Genomic DNA, 15,419 nt, shown 5'->3' with positions numbered 1-15,419 from the left:
TATTATTAGTAGGATTATTATTGGTGATGATGTTATCACGTTAAATCAACATAGACCAGTTTATAATTGATCGAGCGAGTGTTTTCGCGCGCCCAATTTTATCCCCTCCACCCGATATGTCACCAGATATCACTCATTTATGACGCTGGAGCCCGTATATCCAATTGAGAATTCTTTCCTCCAGTTTCGCCAGACTTCCTTTCTTGCTGAGACACTGATGAAACAACACTGAGATTTTAGAGCACTCCTAAACTTAATTTCCTCTCGTTACTCGCGTGTTACGATTATTCTCACGCAGGTTTTTCTTTCGCATCGGAGAGGAGTTTTCAGAAATCGTGATTGCACTGAAAACACAACACGCACACACACATGATGCTCGTAATTCGCCGGAAATAAACAAACGGTCTCGTCGTTTACCCAGCAATCGACACGTACGCGCATCTCTCGGCATCGCTAAGATAATTTTAAGAAAAAAAGGTTGCTGCGATCGAACGGAAAAATAATAAAGATCGATAGGCTTTCGAGATTTGATTTCGTAATATTCTGCATTTTTCTTTCATGTAGATTTTTTAATACAATATATACATATTTACCACGGGCAGGTGTAACCGCAAATATACGAATGTATAGGGTGATTCAATATTTCCAAAGCTTACAAGTTTGCTTTCCTCTGAGAAATCTATAGGGAACATTTCGCGTGCAACTTCATCATCAGGGATCCGTGACTTTCGTTACGATGGGAAAGCATTGAATGTCGCGTAATCAAGAAAGTTCCAAGAATTATTTTATTACTCCGATCGTGAAAATTACTGGATTAGCAAATTTGCATTTCGTTTTCCATTCTGAAAGAGACTTACAGCAAAGTTCGCTCTTGTAACCCGATAGTTTATGTTATTACAAACAGGCTTCTAGCGAGGAGGAGAAATAACAGTTCCTTGAACCGGAAAATTAAGTTCCACGAAATAAATAACTAATTTCTCATTTGTTTTTTTCTCTCAGCGGCCTCCTCATAATTGTTATGTCAAGTCTGAAGTAATTAACTGCCAGTCGCAGCGCGACTGTAAAAACGCTAGCGGTTGGTACTTCTTATTTAGCTAAGATTAACATTCTTGTTTCTCGTTATACTTTGCCAATAAAAGCAAACGTTTTATATTACTACCTTATCCGGCCATAGATTCTCTATGAAAGATTCATTGACAGCCATATATCTGTGTCTAAAGATAATCCTATCTTATTGTTAGAAAAAATATATCACAACTTGCTCAGATAAAATAAATACTGCAATTATGAATTAAACAATACGTGTATTGATTATGAAAATTTGTCCAAGTACTATGTTATATACCGTTTATGCCATTATCAGAATTGTCTCTATGAAACTTTGTGCGATTTTACAGACGTACACTTGTTAATAATAAAATTGCTCCATCAAATGATTTGAATTTTTTTATCGAGACTCTGGAAACTTTCCATTCACAGAGGAAAGACATAAATCATTTTCTTCTTCTTCTTTTTTTTTTTTTTTTTTTTTTTTACAATTACAATCGGCTCATTCGCGATATCAATTTCCGTAGCGCAAAGCCGTGGAATTTTATTACATTTGATTGGAAAACTAGTCAGAGGGTTTTGACTATAAGAGATGTGTAGTTCGTAAAAGTACGAGTCCGTTATAAAAGGGGATCTCGTGGCACACCGAAATTGCCTGCTCGGCTTTATTTTGCGCAAACTATGCGAATCCGGGAAGCCTATCATCTGTTTGCTTAACGTATCGATCCCAGCCGGTATAATCGACTAATATTTTTTCGATAGAATAAAAAATACGCTTTTATCGTTTTTCCATTTTGATCGAAATTTCAAACTAGTTATGCAAAATTTTTAATTAAAAGAATCAAGATCAAATCATATATATAGATATAAATATTAAACGTGGGACTGGTCAAATTTATATTGCATAAAAAAGTGCACGGCTAATTGATAATATTGTCCTCTCTTTTTTCCTTAAAAATTTCATTTACAAAAATATATCAATTTCAGAGTCTCCCAACTTTAATTATTTATCAATCAAGCGATCAATTTCTTCTCCCTTTTTTTATAACTCGAAGCAAAATGCCCGAGAAAAAGAATGCGCTCACGTATCGTTCGGCCACTCACGAATGTCCACGACGTTTTTCTTCACGCCTGTCTGCGTGAAACGTTGCCGAAAAAAAAAAAAAACAAAACAAAAAAAAGAAAACGAGCGTTTGTTTGCGGTTTCGAACAACCTCACGCGAAACAACACACAGCGCCGCGTGCAATCACGCCGTTCACTCCGGGGCCCTTCGATCAGCGCACGCTACCCCCGCAGTGCGAAAAGCCCTTTTTCCCTCCCGACGCACGTCCGCGCGCGCGCGCACGCACCGCCGACGAAGACGACGACGACGCATCGTCGTCGGGTTCACGCGCGCACAGAGGAGAGAGCTCTCTTCTCTCCCTCTCTTTCTATTCCTTTACTGCCCTCGTCTCTCAAAACAAAATCCCGAACACCGCCGGGGCGTCCACTCGTCCAGAACGGAGGAGTCGTCGAGGCCGTTCACTCCGCGCCTCCTTCGCCGCCGGGCTGTCGTCGTTCACGCGAGTAGCAGCGTCGCTCGGGCTGCCGGCGACGGCGGGACGCCACTCGACGACGGCGACGACGCCGGCACTTCCTCGCTACCATTATCCACTCACTCGGTTCCTCACAGCCGGGGCGCGCGCGTCTCTCGCGCCGTGTATATATATATATATATATATATATATATGTATATGTATATATTTCCGGAGGGAAGAAGAAGAAAAAAAAAATACGAAGGAGGCGAAAACACACACGCGAAAGACGACGAGTGGCGAAAACACAGAAGGCGACGTGACGCGAGTAGAAGCGGATCGACGAGGGGCGGCCGCCTTTTACGGTCTACGCGCGCAGCGGGTAGGCCGTGTTAAGCACGGCACTCGCTACTGCCGGCTGGTACAACGTGTACCTCCGCTACTAACCTAGCGTGTCCGACCTCTCGCGTCGCCTCGCCACCGTAACTCGTCTCCACCCGCGAGGACGCCCCGCCGACCCTCTCGCCACGGCTACCTGGCCAAACCCACCCGCCCCGCGCCCCGTACTCTCCAAACTACCGACGCCGATCAACCCCCAGGGCGCACGAACCACCACCCCTGCCGGCCGAGACGCTACCGCGCATGACGCAGTGCCGTGTTTTTCCCGCATAAGGCCCGGAGTAGAAAGGATTTTCTTTTTACGGACGTTAAAACTTTTCCCTCTTTTTGTTTCACTATCCTTCCGTGGTATATGCTGATGTTATTCCTAATGTGATAAATGTACCACGTGCGACGAAATGTCATGCCGTTTATAATAAAGGAATTTTTTTTTTCTTTTTTTTTTTTTTTTTTTTCCAAGAAGAAAGATTAACTGATACATATATATATATATATATTTCTTTGCTTTTCTCCGTCCGGATTAAAATTTATAATACGCGATTATCCCTTTGGATTACGCTGCATATGTTTTGCGGTCGTTGCTTGTATTTTTAAATACAATTTCTTGTAAAAGCGCCGCTCTGTATTTATGAAGAATCTAGGATATTTGCGATATAATATCAAGAATGCTAAAGCAGCGATGCATTCGAGCTTGTAGAATTTTCATGATACCGCCACGTATATCTCGTATGATAAACAAGTATTGCGTGTAGTGAGTGCCAAGAAACTTCTTTCTCGCATCGTCCAACGTAAAACGAAAAAGAGACCGCGTACAGGGCGAACGTTATCAAAACCAGATCACGATGCATTGCGTCGTTAGCGTGCCCCGACGACGATATATCGATCGAGACGGGTGCGCGAAATTGCGTACATTACATTCGCCCGGCGGTTTGTCCGAGAGATAAGATCGAATTATACGAGGCGAACGCGCCGACGAAGAAGGGTCTCTGGCTCTCTGCGACCTCTCGCGCCAACTTGTCTCTCCTTTTCATATATTTTCTTCCTCATCCAAATCGACCGGGAAAGATCTCTGAGAAATCATTTTCCCCGCATGCGAGAGCGAGAGGGAAGCGCCGAGTACGATGACACGCACGGCGCTGCCAGCACGCGGCGGTATTCAACCAGTGGCGGCGGAATGGTGGATGTTGACCTACGAGCCAGTTTCGCGCGAACGAATCCTGGTGACTCGGTGACCGATCTGTCGCCGCCCGCCGGCAAGGCCGGAGGTTGCCGTCGAAGCTCGGGCGCCCCTGGAGAGATCCAGGTGGCTTTGACGATGGAGATGTTAGGTGCGCCGAGCGAAGGAACCAGACGCTGGAGAACCGAACGGTTCGAGGAAGAAGAAGAAGAAAAGAACAGGGAAAGAACGGGTAAAGGAAGGAGGAGAGGTAAAGCTGTGGTAAACAGAGAGAGAGAGAGAGAGAGAGAGAGAGAGAGAGAGAGAGAGAGGAGGACGGCACGCGGTAGCAGCCACCACATCGTATACCAACGCTACTTCATATTGATTTTCCGGGAGGGGAGGAGGAATGGGGTTGGAATGGTGGAAGAGAGAGAAAGCGCGAGACGGGCAGGAGGAGAGGGTGGAAGAGGGTCCAAGGCGGAGAAACGGAGAGGGAGACCGAGAGGCAGAAAGAGACGGAGCGACCGGTTCTTCGTCGTTAACCATCGTGGCTAACCCCTAAGGTTGAGTCCGGAGAAAATGGCGGGTTGGGCCGAGAGCGTCGGTATAGCATAAAGTACATATATGCGCTTTATCGAGGAGGCGTTGGGCGCGCGCGACGCACAGCTGAGAATAAAAACCTGGTCCAGGTCGTGAATGGCGGGAATGGAAAATATACGAGCGAGAAAGAGAAAGAGAGAGAGATTTGCACTTGTGTAAATAATTTATATCGCAACAACAGGGTGATGGATATATAATGTATGCCGAGATCTTATACCCCGCTATTTTAATGTGAAAAATAATCCTCTTATATTACACGACGATAGAAAAGTACATAAACACACATATATTATACCGGTATATCTATTTTATGTAATTATTTTTTTTCGGCTTTAAGAGATTATGTGAGAAAAATTACATTAGCAAAATTGTTAAAAAATCTACTTTTACCTAAAATCTGATTTATATTAAATATACAGATTTATAATATTTAATTTGTGCGTAGTTTCTTAATCCAACGTTTATACTTGTTGAATAAACAAGATAATTCCTTTTTAATCTATTAAAGTAAAACAATAAAAAATGAAGAAATTCTTTTATCGATTCAATTCATTCTTGTCACGGTCTTCTAGTCCGTGTATATCGTAATTACATTATCTCGTAATGAAAGTCAATAGAAGAAAATCTAACGAACAAGAATTATTTTCTTTTTCGACATACGATAGACATTGCGGATTATTTCTAAAATAATATTTAAAAAAACACGATAAAAGATACAGTTGTATCGTACAATGTCAGAATACATAATGCAACAATGGACAAAAATACAGTTAGACTCTTCGTTATCTCAATCTTTTCTTGAAGTGCATTAAGAACGCAAGCAACTGACTTTGCGTATTGATAAAAAGTGCAAAGTTTTTCTTACATCCGTATTTTTTCTTACATTTATCGTCGCTTGCTTTCATTAAATTGCACGCGAGAAAAGTTTTTGCAATCCGATACAAGTTTTTAATAACTAAAAGAAACAAGCTTCTTCATAACTTTTGCTTGAAGTTCTAACCAGACAATAGTTGAAACAACATGAATGTCATCAAGACGATATGTTAATCTGGCCATTCAAAATAGTTAGCAACTAACACAATGGAAGCTCGTTAAACGATTCTATGGTTATACATATGTGTCTTCACAGATCGTTACCGAAATTAAATGATTGTACTAGTCTCGTTTATAAACCGCGTCACGATAAACCTTGTTACAAGAGTGATTTAACGGCGCGTTTCTTGTAAATTAAAGTCATGCGATAACATGTGCCATAACAAATGTTTAGATGCTATAATCTCTACATAACTATGCGCTTTATTGCAATGATTATTATCATATTCAGTATTGAGGAATATTTTACTTTGAAATTTTGAAAAAATTAAAACTTTTTTTGCTCCTATAAACATAGTTTGAAGTCTTAAAATTATTATGAAAAAGGTAAGAGCAAAAATAATCATAATATCACACATTGAAAAAAAACAACTTGTCAAACTTTAAACTTGTTTTTTTCGAAACTATGTTCTTCAAAATGATACAATATATATAATACCTCAGAGTGGAATTGATGGATTTTCAAAGTCTAAAAATACATTCAGAAAAAATGATAGTTTTGGTTTGACGGACAAGTTTGCTGGTAACATTTTTAAAAAATATAAAAATCTTTGTATTTGTAAAAAGTTATGAAAAAAAATCCAACTTTCTTTCTATCAGTTTTCAAAAAATGAAACAGATCTGCGCCAGACCAAAAAAAAAGTATAATATGATTAATAAAAAAAAAAATATATTTTTTCTGTCTCAGGAAGACCAAAAAGTAACAGAATCATGTACATCATCTCTCATGCATGAAGAGACACGTTTCAGGCAAATTGCTATATCTCTCGCAAATATTAATATGCTTTTTAATAAAATTTTAAATACAAAAATCTTAAAATGTATTCTAATAAACCACTAATAAATATTAAATAAATCGCATTTTTACTTTTCCCTCTTCTCCTCTTTTTAGGCTGTACTTAAAGTAGGGTAACCTTTTAAAAAATAAAAAATAAAAGAGGGAAAACATGTATATAATACAAAAAGTAAAAATAAATATGTATTTACTTAAATAAAAAGATATTTCCTCTTTAAGAAAAAAAAAATAAACATCTCCCTTAAATAAGACGTAAAATAAAACGCAGCGAAATAAAAGTAAGGCACTATAATCCTACCAGAATTATGAAAAGGTCATGCACCGCGGCGTGAAAAGAATAAAGATAAGGGATTTGTTTTAGCGAAAAAAAAAAGTTAACTGGTTCGAGCGTACTCATACATCAGATTCGTAAACTTCCAAACTTCCTGTAATTATACGCCCGAAACAGGCTAGACTGGATATATATATATCGTCCAGTAGTTAAAATCGACGCTTAGTCCGGCGATTTATTTTGCGTCAAGCGCTAAGAAAAATAGATGACACATAATCAATGCAACCGATGTAACCGTAGAACATTTAAATCTAATCTCACGCGATATATTAAACATTTAAATTTGTCCAAGTTTAAATAAACCGTTGGTTGCTTCGTAAGTATCGATCGACCGAGAAAACCAGATTGAAGCTCGCGCACGTGTAAAGAACATTTTTACCCCGTCGTGATGAAATAATTTACCGTAGCTGTACGCCCGCTCAGAAATAATCTCTCGAACCGTTATGACGAAAAGAGATTGCATAGGGACCATCGTGCGTTTAATTTTTCAGTCTGTGAGATAACAAATGACGTTACTCGTTTATGTTTTACAGTTCGATGGTATATGGTTGCAATTTTTCTTGCGAGATACACTTAACATGCAATCTACGCGACTTAGAATCCAGAGAGGGGGAGGACTTGTTTACTCGTGAAATTAAAAAATAATATTTTCATCTAAACTCTTTCCTTTTCTTTCTGTTCGTGGAAAATTTTATATATTTTCCAAGACGTAGCAGACGCAAACGCAATGTCTTGAAATTTGTTCTCGTGCAGATGCAAATCAGATTTGTCATAGTTAGTTAATTAATTACTCGCCGACGAAGTAATCGATGAAGCTGGTAGCCGGGCTATAAAGTTCAGAGTACGCCAATGGCCACTTGTTGTTGTGAGACCGTTACTTGGGCATCCAAAATGATTGTCCGGTTTCACGAAAGGTGAGTAATTAATTGCGATCGTGGTCAAAGAGAATTATTTCACGGTGCGGACGACCCCTTGTCAACGTCCAATCATCCATTTTTATTCCGAATCTGTGATTCCGCCTTATCGTATTCACGTCATCGGCTTGTCGTCGGTTTAGCTGGATAGGAACGAAGAACGTTTATTTCCTGGGATCGGATTATTATGCGGTCCATTTGGCTGCTTTTCAAACTACATCATTGGAACGCTCCCCACGGAGAATAAATGATAAAATAGGAATAATTCGCGTCGAAAGCGTATAGGCGATTGCTACCTCGCGTCCGTATCACAATTTTCGACGATAAAAGCAGAAAATATAATGCATAGCTAAGCGAGAGCCCGAATACAGAGATCCCGATGTCTCCATCTGACGCCGGTGCAAACCAAATTTGAATATCAACTATGAGATAGAAAGTCGGCTCGAGATTTGCCAGAAGAAACGGAATATGGGGCGTGCAAAAAGGAGAAGAAAAAGAGAACGAGTAAGTTTCGGACTGGCAAAACTGCCGGAAGGTGCATGTAAAAATGTCGGAGAGAGGCTGCCTCGCGACATGGCCGAAGAATAAATTATAAAACCAGAGGGAATTAACTGTCTTGAAAATTAAGTGGGCAGGCCGAAGTAAACTCTGTCATTTTTCTGGCTCTCCGCAATTTTCGAGCAAAACTTTCTAAAAGCACTAGCGTGAACCGTGCACGCATCTTTTTTCCACTCCCTTTCTTCGTTCTTCGTCCTATTTCTTGGCTTTGTGTGTATGTGTGTGTGTGTGTGTGTGTATGACCCGGAATGCTAAATTTACTTTATTTAAATGCAGTTCGTTTCCAATTCTATATCTCGTGGCGGATACAGACAGAGGGCTCTTTCACGTACATTGGAGTAAAAGTAAAAATAAAGATGTCAATCGCGTGGTTGAACTTCGTTGAATAGTAACAGCTTACTATCAATTAGGTCAGGTTGAGTGCGTACTCTTCTCAAACGAAAAACTCGAATAAGAAATGATGAAAAAAAAATGTTATTCCAATCGCGTTGAACAACTTATCGGCAATTTGATTTGCTTATTATTAGTAGTTGCACTTGTGTGATCTTCAAGAATGACAAATGGATGGAAATTATGACGGAATAATAAAGAGGCGAAGAGTTAATATATATCAAACTTGAATCTATAATTGTCATCTGTTATTGAAACAAGGATTGTTTCGTCTTAATTATAAAGACGACGTGACACGACGCCTCAGTCACTTTATCTTAATTAACTAGTAACTCAATTGAGAGCACGAATCCTCGTTAGTAACTAGGACGTCGAATTCCTTCGGTCGTTTACACGAGGTAAATGTCGGGATAAATGTAACTGACAGTTTAGTCCCTCGTTTACACTACTCAGATGTAGAAGGTATTGCTTCGATCTCGTAAAATACGTTAAACCCAGCAGTACTGTGAGAAACAGCATATCTCGCGGGAAGCTTCACCGACATCTCTGTGATGAGGTAATCGATCCAACTCTCGTCGTTTACGAACAATCCTTGAAAAAAAATTTCCAAGAAATCGAAAGAACGCGAATTATCTAAGATGACGAACGATTGCGCGATATTACGAGACATTCAAAATTACCGCGTGTCGAATAAACCCACATAAAAAAAGATTATTTTTGTTTTGAGAATATTTTTAGTCTTGACATTTACATAAATCTCTTGAAATTATATAGCGTTAAATAAATACAAATTACTTGTTCAAAGCAATTTAATATCGTGTCTTACCAAGAAAAAAAATATTCTTGTTATTCAAGAATAATTTTTTCATAAATAGAGACAAAAATGTTAGATAATTAAATTATATATCATATATTCAAATTAAAAAATTATTACAATAAAATTAACATAATAATATTATATTCTTAAAGATGATGACTTGTAATATTAAAGTAAAATTAAAATATTGTTGAAATTTGAAGATTACCAAATTTTTCTCAGAAAATTATATGTTATTCCTTATATAAAATAATGACGTTAATTAATATGTAATATAAGTTTAATTCCTTTTTTTCTATGCAGCTAAAAATATTACGATCTTTCAGGTGTTGTTTGTTCAAATTACAAAGAGAGAAAGAACTGTGTCATTCATGTGTAAAACGATAGTTGTAAGTTAGGTATTCCCGTATTCTGACGAATACGACACCTGTCTCGTCCATCTCTCGGTTCGCCACATCCACAACGTTTTCGGTTGTAATCGATCGGACGTCCTTTCAATTACTTAGTAAGTCGTGTGCTTGGAAAATAGCCAAGAGGTCAAAACGCAACAAGCTTGCTCAATCATTCGGAGATACTCGACTCGATAATTCACATCCGCGGTTATTTGGAATTACATTCGTTTTATGCACGCGACTAAGGCCCTCTGCTCGACACAACTCCAGCTTGATTATTTGGAGCGGAAAACTTTGTTGCACGTAAGGATTAGAATTCGAAGGATGAAACAAGAAAGTTCCTACAGTGGAAAGCACTTAAAAGTGCATGAAATTGATGAGAGGATAAGGGAGACATATTGACGAAAAGTTTGGAGATAAGAGTCGCAGAAACTCAATATAAGAAACAGAATAAAGAGAGATTGAATAAGAGACATGTGTACGTGAAAGGCAACTATCACCTGTCTCTCGTCCTATTCTTTTTGACAAGTCACAAGGCTTCAGTGTGTTTGTTTGAGTAAATGTCGCTGTCCTACTTTCAAAGAACGTTCCTTGTCAGCTGGAACTCGCTTTTTACTTTCGAGTTCGCCTAGAATTCACGCTTGTTTGGATTTTGTTCGCTTCCAGGGCGCGTTCGAGAATCCGGCGCCATCGGAGAATCTCCAGCAAGTAACGCGTACACGAGTTCCCGAACACCTGTTCTCGATCGAGGAACTTGTCTCGAAACACGCGATAGCCTGTTGGAAGCAGCAGAACGTCTAATGATAATTAATGAAGTCTGGAAGAGGCAAAGGGTTCGCGATATCATTTATAACAAGTCGAGGTGATAAGCGAAAAGCAAGAAATTTATGTTTGACACTATTCTTCTTTGCAACGCAAAAGAAAGAGAGAAATGGAGGGACAAGGAACGTTTGCGTCGCGGTAATTGCTGTTTTAATTTCCGCGAGAATATTTCATTAATATTAATATAGCGCCGACTTCTCGAACGTATGATGGAAAATATTGTATGCGGCGAGAAAGAAAGAAAAAAAAAAAATGCGGCAGTCCTACGATAGTAGTAGCATCGAATTAATCGGGCGCATGCTCTGTACGAAAATCATTAATTAAGCCGGAATTAAATGTATGAGAAACAAGCCGCCTGTCATAATTTTCGTTTGACCCCGTAAATTATGATAAGGGTTTTTCTTAGGACTTCTTTCGCAAACGAACAATGTTGCGTCGCTAAATTTCATATTGCTCTTGACATGCGAGAGTCCCATTCGCGAAGCAAATGAATAAAGAAACCCGACACTTTGGCCCACTTTTTTCGGGTAATACGTGATTTGGACATCGTACGAGACATTAAATAAAAGCTTATTATCTGTAGGTTGTTTCTGTCAAAGTGGCACGTGGGACTGAAAGCCGATTATCGAAATATCCAGCTTGCAATTTCCGGTTACTGGAGAGTCACACTTTGCAATTTTGTTTCTAACAGGTAATTACGACAAATCTTTCTTGTGAAGAATTAATTGATTATTTATAAGCTTTAATTTAAATCATGGATGACTAGCCTAGATCTTAAATTCGCGGATCACTTAAATAAGTGGGTCAAAACATTTGCCAAAAGTTCTTTCGAGAGAGAATATTGGATGTGTATCGATCAAGATCGTGGGTATGAAAATGCAAGGTAAGCTCGCGACAAATTACAAATTACGAGGTCGCGAGGTCACCCGATTCTATCCCCTCGAACGAGATATCGTAAAACCGCCGATTCATTAGCCGGTCTGAAAATAAGATCGCGACGATCTTAATTTTCGATGACCTCGTTTGCAATCGCGAAAGTAGAATTTTGTCGCTCCTCTGGGAGAATATCGAGAGCATTATGATGTCGATGGAATGAGATTTATGCGGATACCTATCTCGTCTCCCATCCCGTCCGCTGAACTACTATTTCTGCAAAACCATCGGACGCTCCGGAATCATTACTAGCCTTCGGCGATGACACTTTTATTATCGTTCCCATCGGACAGGCGGTTATATTCTGTTTTGCTCTCGATAACCTGCATATACAAGTACTTTGAGGGGTGAAGAAAGGTAATAACAAGAATAACCTCATGCGGATCGATAATTTCGCCGGCGATCGACGGAACGTAGAGTCTGGGATACATCGGAGAATTCCAATTAGACAATTCTGGCCGAACGATTTCTAGGTACACTCAAGTACTATCTCGAAACTATCGGGGCATTCCGGTCTCAGAAATCATTTATATAAGCATGAGACCGGTCTATTTAGGAGTTTGAAACACATCATGCTCGCCGATGTATTTTGTCCAGCCGATTACTTCGAAACAAATGAGAATTGTGCGAGTTTAATCAGTAGTTCTAGCTCGATCGATTGATTGTCTTGAGAATCACAGTCTTTGTCCGATGCTTACGTAATAGTTCTAGCAACGGTGGCGTTCTAGGTTCTAGGTCGATAGACTTCTTGATGGGTAGTAATAAAAACCAGGGGCTGAAATTATGCAATATAATGTCGCCCGAGGTGTATCTGATAAATCCTTTCCTTCTCCCAGATTCCATCAATTTGTTAACTGGATTCATTAACTAGAATTTATATTGCAATATTTTTTTAAATTAGTTTCAATAATGAAATATAAATAAAGTTTTTTATCACACCCGCGACACTATCAATCTTTTTAAATGATATACCTACAAACTCTATCTTCATTATATGCAAGCTTATTTATCGTGCAAATTTAAGAATTTAAAAGGATTCCTTCAAGAAAAAAAAAAAAAAAATAGCGAATCTAGTATTATTTATCCTCAATCCTCGCGTATAATTCCTAAAAAAGATCCTCGTCACCGAAGTATTCATTCGCTGACTTTATCGCACATTGGTTGGTCGTAAAATGTCTCGTTCTCCTTTATATTGGTGGAAACTATTGCTTCCGATAGTAACGACGGCGCCTTGAGCTTTCTTTCCTTTTCCTCCTTAAGTCGCAGCTTAAGCGAGCTTCGCGAAGCACGTAAGCTGCAAGGTGTTTATGACCGACGAAGCCCGGGCTGCTCGTTTAATTTCGGAGCAGTCGTGCGATACGAAGAAAATACAGTACGTAGTACGCGTAGTCGTTCTTTCAATGCTCTTTTTCTAATGTCGATTTCCGTTCCGATACCGAGGCATTCACGACAATCACCGCGGGCGATGCGATCTGGCGCCAGCTTGATTGATAACGTCAACTCTTACGTCTCGCAAGCACAAGAGGGGAAAAAAAAGGACGTATCTCATCGGGTCGATGGCCAGAAAAAAATCACGTCATTTTTCAGTGGACGATCTACGGCAGGGAAAAAAAAAAGCTGAAGACGCGAGACCCCATGTCCTCGGCCAAACAGATTGTCAGGAAAAAAGACAAATTCGTGATAATATCATTTGTTTACATAAATTGAGAGTATACATAAGCACAAGCCTGCTGTTTGTGTCACATTTATTTTGTACGTGGACCCGACAAATCGATACGATAACTCTTATAACGCTGAGACAGAATAAACTCTTGTACTGGAATGCAGTCTCTGATGGAATTTACGCGTGCAATTACCGTTAACTCGAACCCAATATCGTATGTGCATCTATCGTAATGGGTATTTGATCAAATTGCGAGGGCAAATCAGCAAGATTGATGTATTTCGTCAAGAAAGGGACATAATTAGCGATAGCGAAACAAGCCTCTGATTTTCTAGGAACGCTTTGCCAGATGCGTCTCTCCTAAGATGCGCTTGTCATTATTTTAATACTGGCTATAAAACCATATTACCTCAGAATCGATATTAAAGTTTGATTTTATTGTTTTCCTTCTTGTAACGAGGTGCTATTATTTTAAATAGCTGTCAAATAGAGGATGGTACAAAAATGACGCTTATATAAAAAGATTTGAAACGCGAGCCTTGAATTTTAAGCGTACATGTATTTGCAAACATCTCTCTCGTTCAGCTTGAATATTTTTATATTTCCAATTTTCTCACTTTTTTGTCGCACGTATTGTCTCACAATATATCCGCGTTTTCTTCTTAGGATAGATATAGAACGGATATAGGTATATCAAGTACACTCACTCAATAAAGCCCCCTATATAAAAGATGAAGGCAATTTTTGAAGTAACGCGATGAAACTGTAGATTTTATCAGCTTTGGTCTACTCTGATGCACCCTCCAAATATATCAAATTCCAAAAATATTTGAGCAACCATAGCAGTCACATGACCCCTTTTACAACTGTAAACACTTTAGGGTCGAACTATCGACGCACCCTTTCAATGATATTTGTCAATATTTTCAGAAGCTATTTTTCTTTTTCCCATATAGTTAAAATTGCCGGTTTAAATCGTCAAAACTATTATATAAAGTGTCTTTTATATACATATATATATATATATATATATATTCTAATCAAATTTTCGCGCAAATAAAACTTTTAAAATGCAAGAAACTGCACAGGACGCAAACTGCATCAGCAGCCTCTCAAAAAAAAGACACAGTATTACGAAAATCCAGCTGCACGTGAGACCATAAATTTTTAACGCTTTCCAATAATTTTAAAACCGTGAAGTTGTTGCGAGTTTCATAGTGGATGCTGTAACACGAGCAATAAAAAAAGAAGCTTCTACGTAAATATCGGCTATATTACGCCACGTCTTATGAATATTTAATCGGATTCAGAACGTGTACCGATGCGTATAAACATGCCTACAGATTCAACACACATTTCTATGTATAATATATACATGACAAATGTATACATGTTCCAATATATGGACTGTGATCGTCGAGCTTTAAATGTGCTTGAACATTGATTGTTCCCATTGTAATTGTCGGCGGTTTGAATTTATACAGTCTAGAATTTACATAGAAATAAAAGTAACAAGAAAAAGATGTACGGCAATAATGGAAAAGAATTTTTTCGTGCCATTTAACACTTATGGCACTCAAAATAACTTAATTAAAAAATATCTTATTAATTCTTTTATAACATATTATGTACATAATACTTATCGGTAATTATGTTACTACATTTTACATTTCAAATATTTGTAAAAAATATTTTACGCAGGAAGTCAAGCTTTGCTTTGTACCAGTGATCGTTGACAATTGAGATTTTAAGGGATTAGAGCAGGGTATTCTTAATTCTTAGCAACACACACAATCGCATTTTTACAATTTCATTTTTGGGAATTTTCGTATGGCAAACATTTATTCGCCATTATAATAACACACTTGTTTTGATAATATAGTTAAGAGCAGAGCATTGTGCTAAAAATAAGACTCACCTGTCACAATCAGCAATCTCGCACGTCGCATCAATATAATTATCGGAGCAATTGACAGAATTGTAATACTCAC

General features: G+C 38.6%; 1 protein-coding gene across 1 annotated transcript in view; it reads right to left on the bottom strand.

Moving 5' to 3' along the window:
• Positions 1-15,419, bottom strand: part of LOC140666236 (uncharacterized) — a 91,139-nt gene that overhangs the window by 12,704 nt on the left and 63,016 nt on the right. Inside the window, exon 17 of the mRNA XM_072893192.1 lies at positions 1-15,419. This exon is cut by the window's left edge and continues 12,704 nt beyond it. Within this exon, the coding sequence (XP_072749293.1) occupies positions 15,330-15,419 (90 nt within the window). The 3' untranslated portion in view covers positions 1-15,329.

Source organism: Anoplolepis gracilipes, chromosome 5 (assembly GCF_047496725.1).
Source record: "Anoplolepis gracilipes chromosome 5, ASM4749672v1, whole genome shotgun sequence".
Taxonomy (NCBI): domain Eukaryota; kingdom Metazoa; phylum Arthropoda; class Insecta; order Hymenoptera; family Formicidae; genus Anoplolepis; species Anoplolepis gracilipes.
This window is presented reverse-complemented; position numbering and strand designations above follow the sequence as displayed.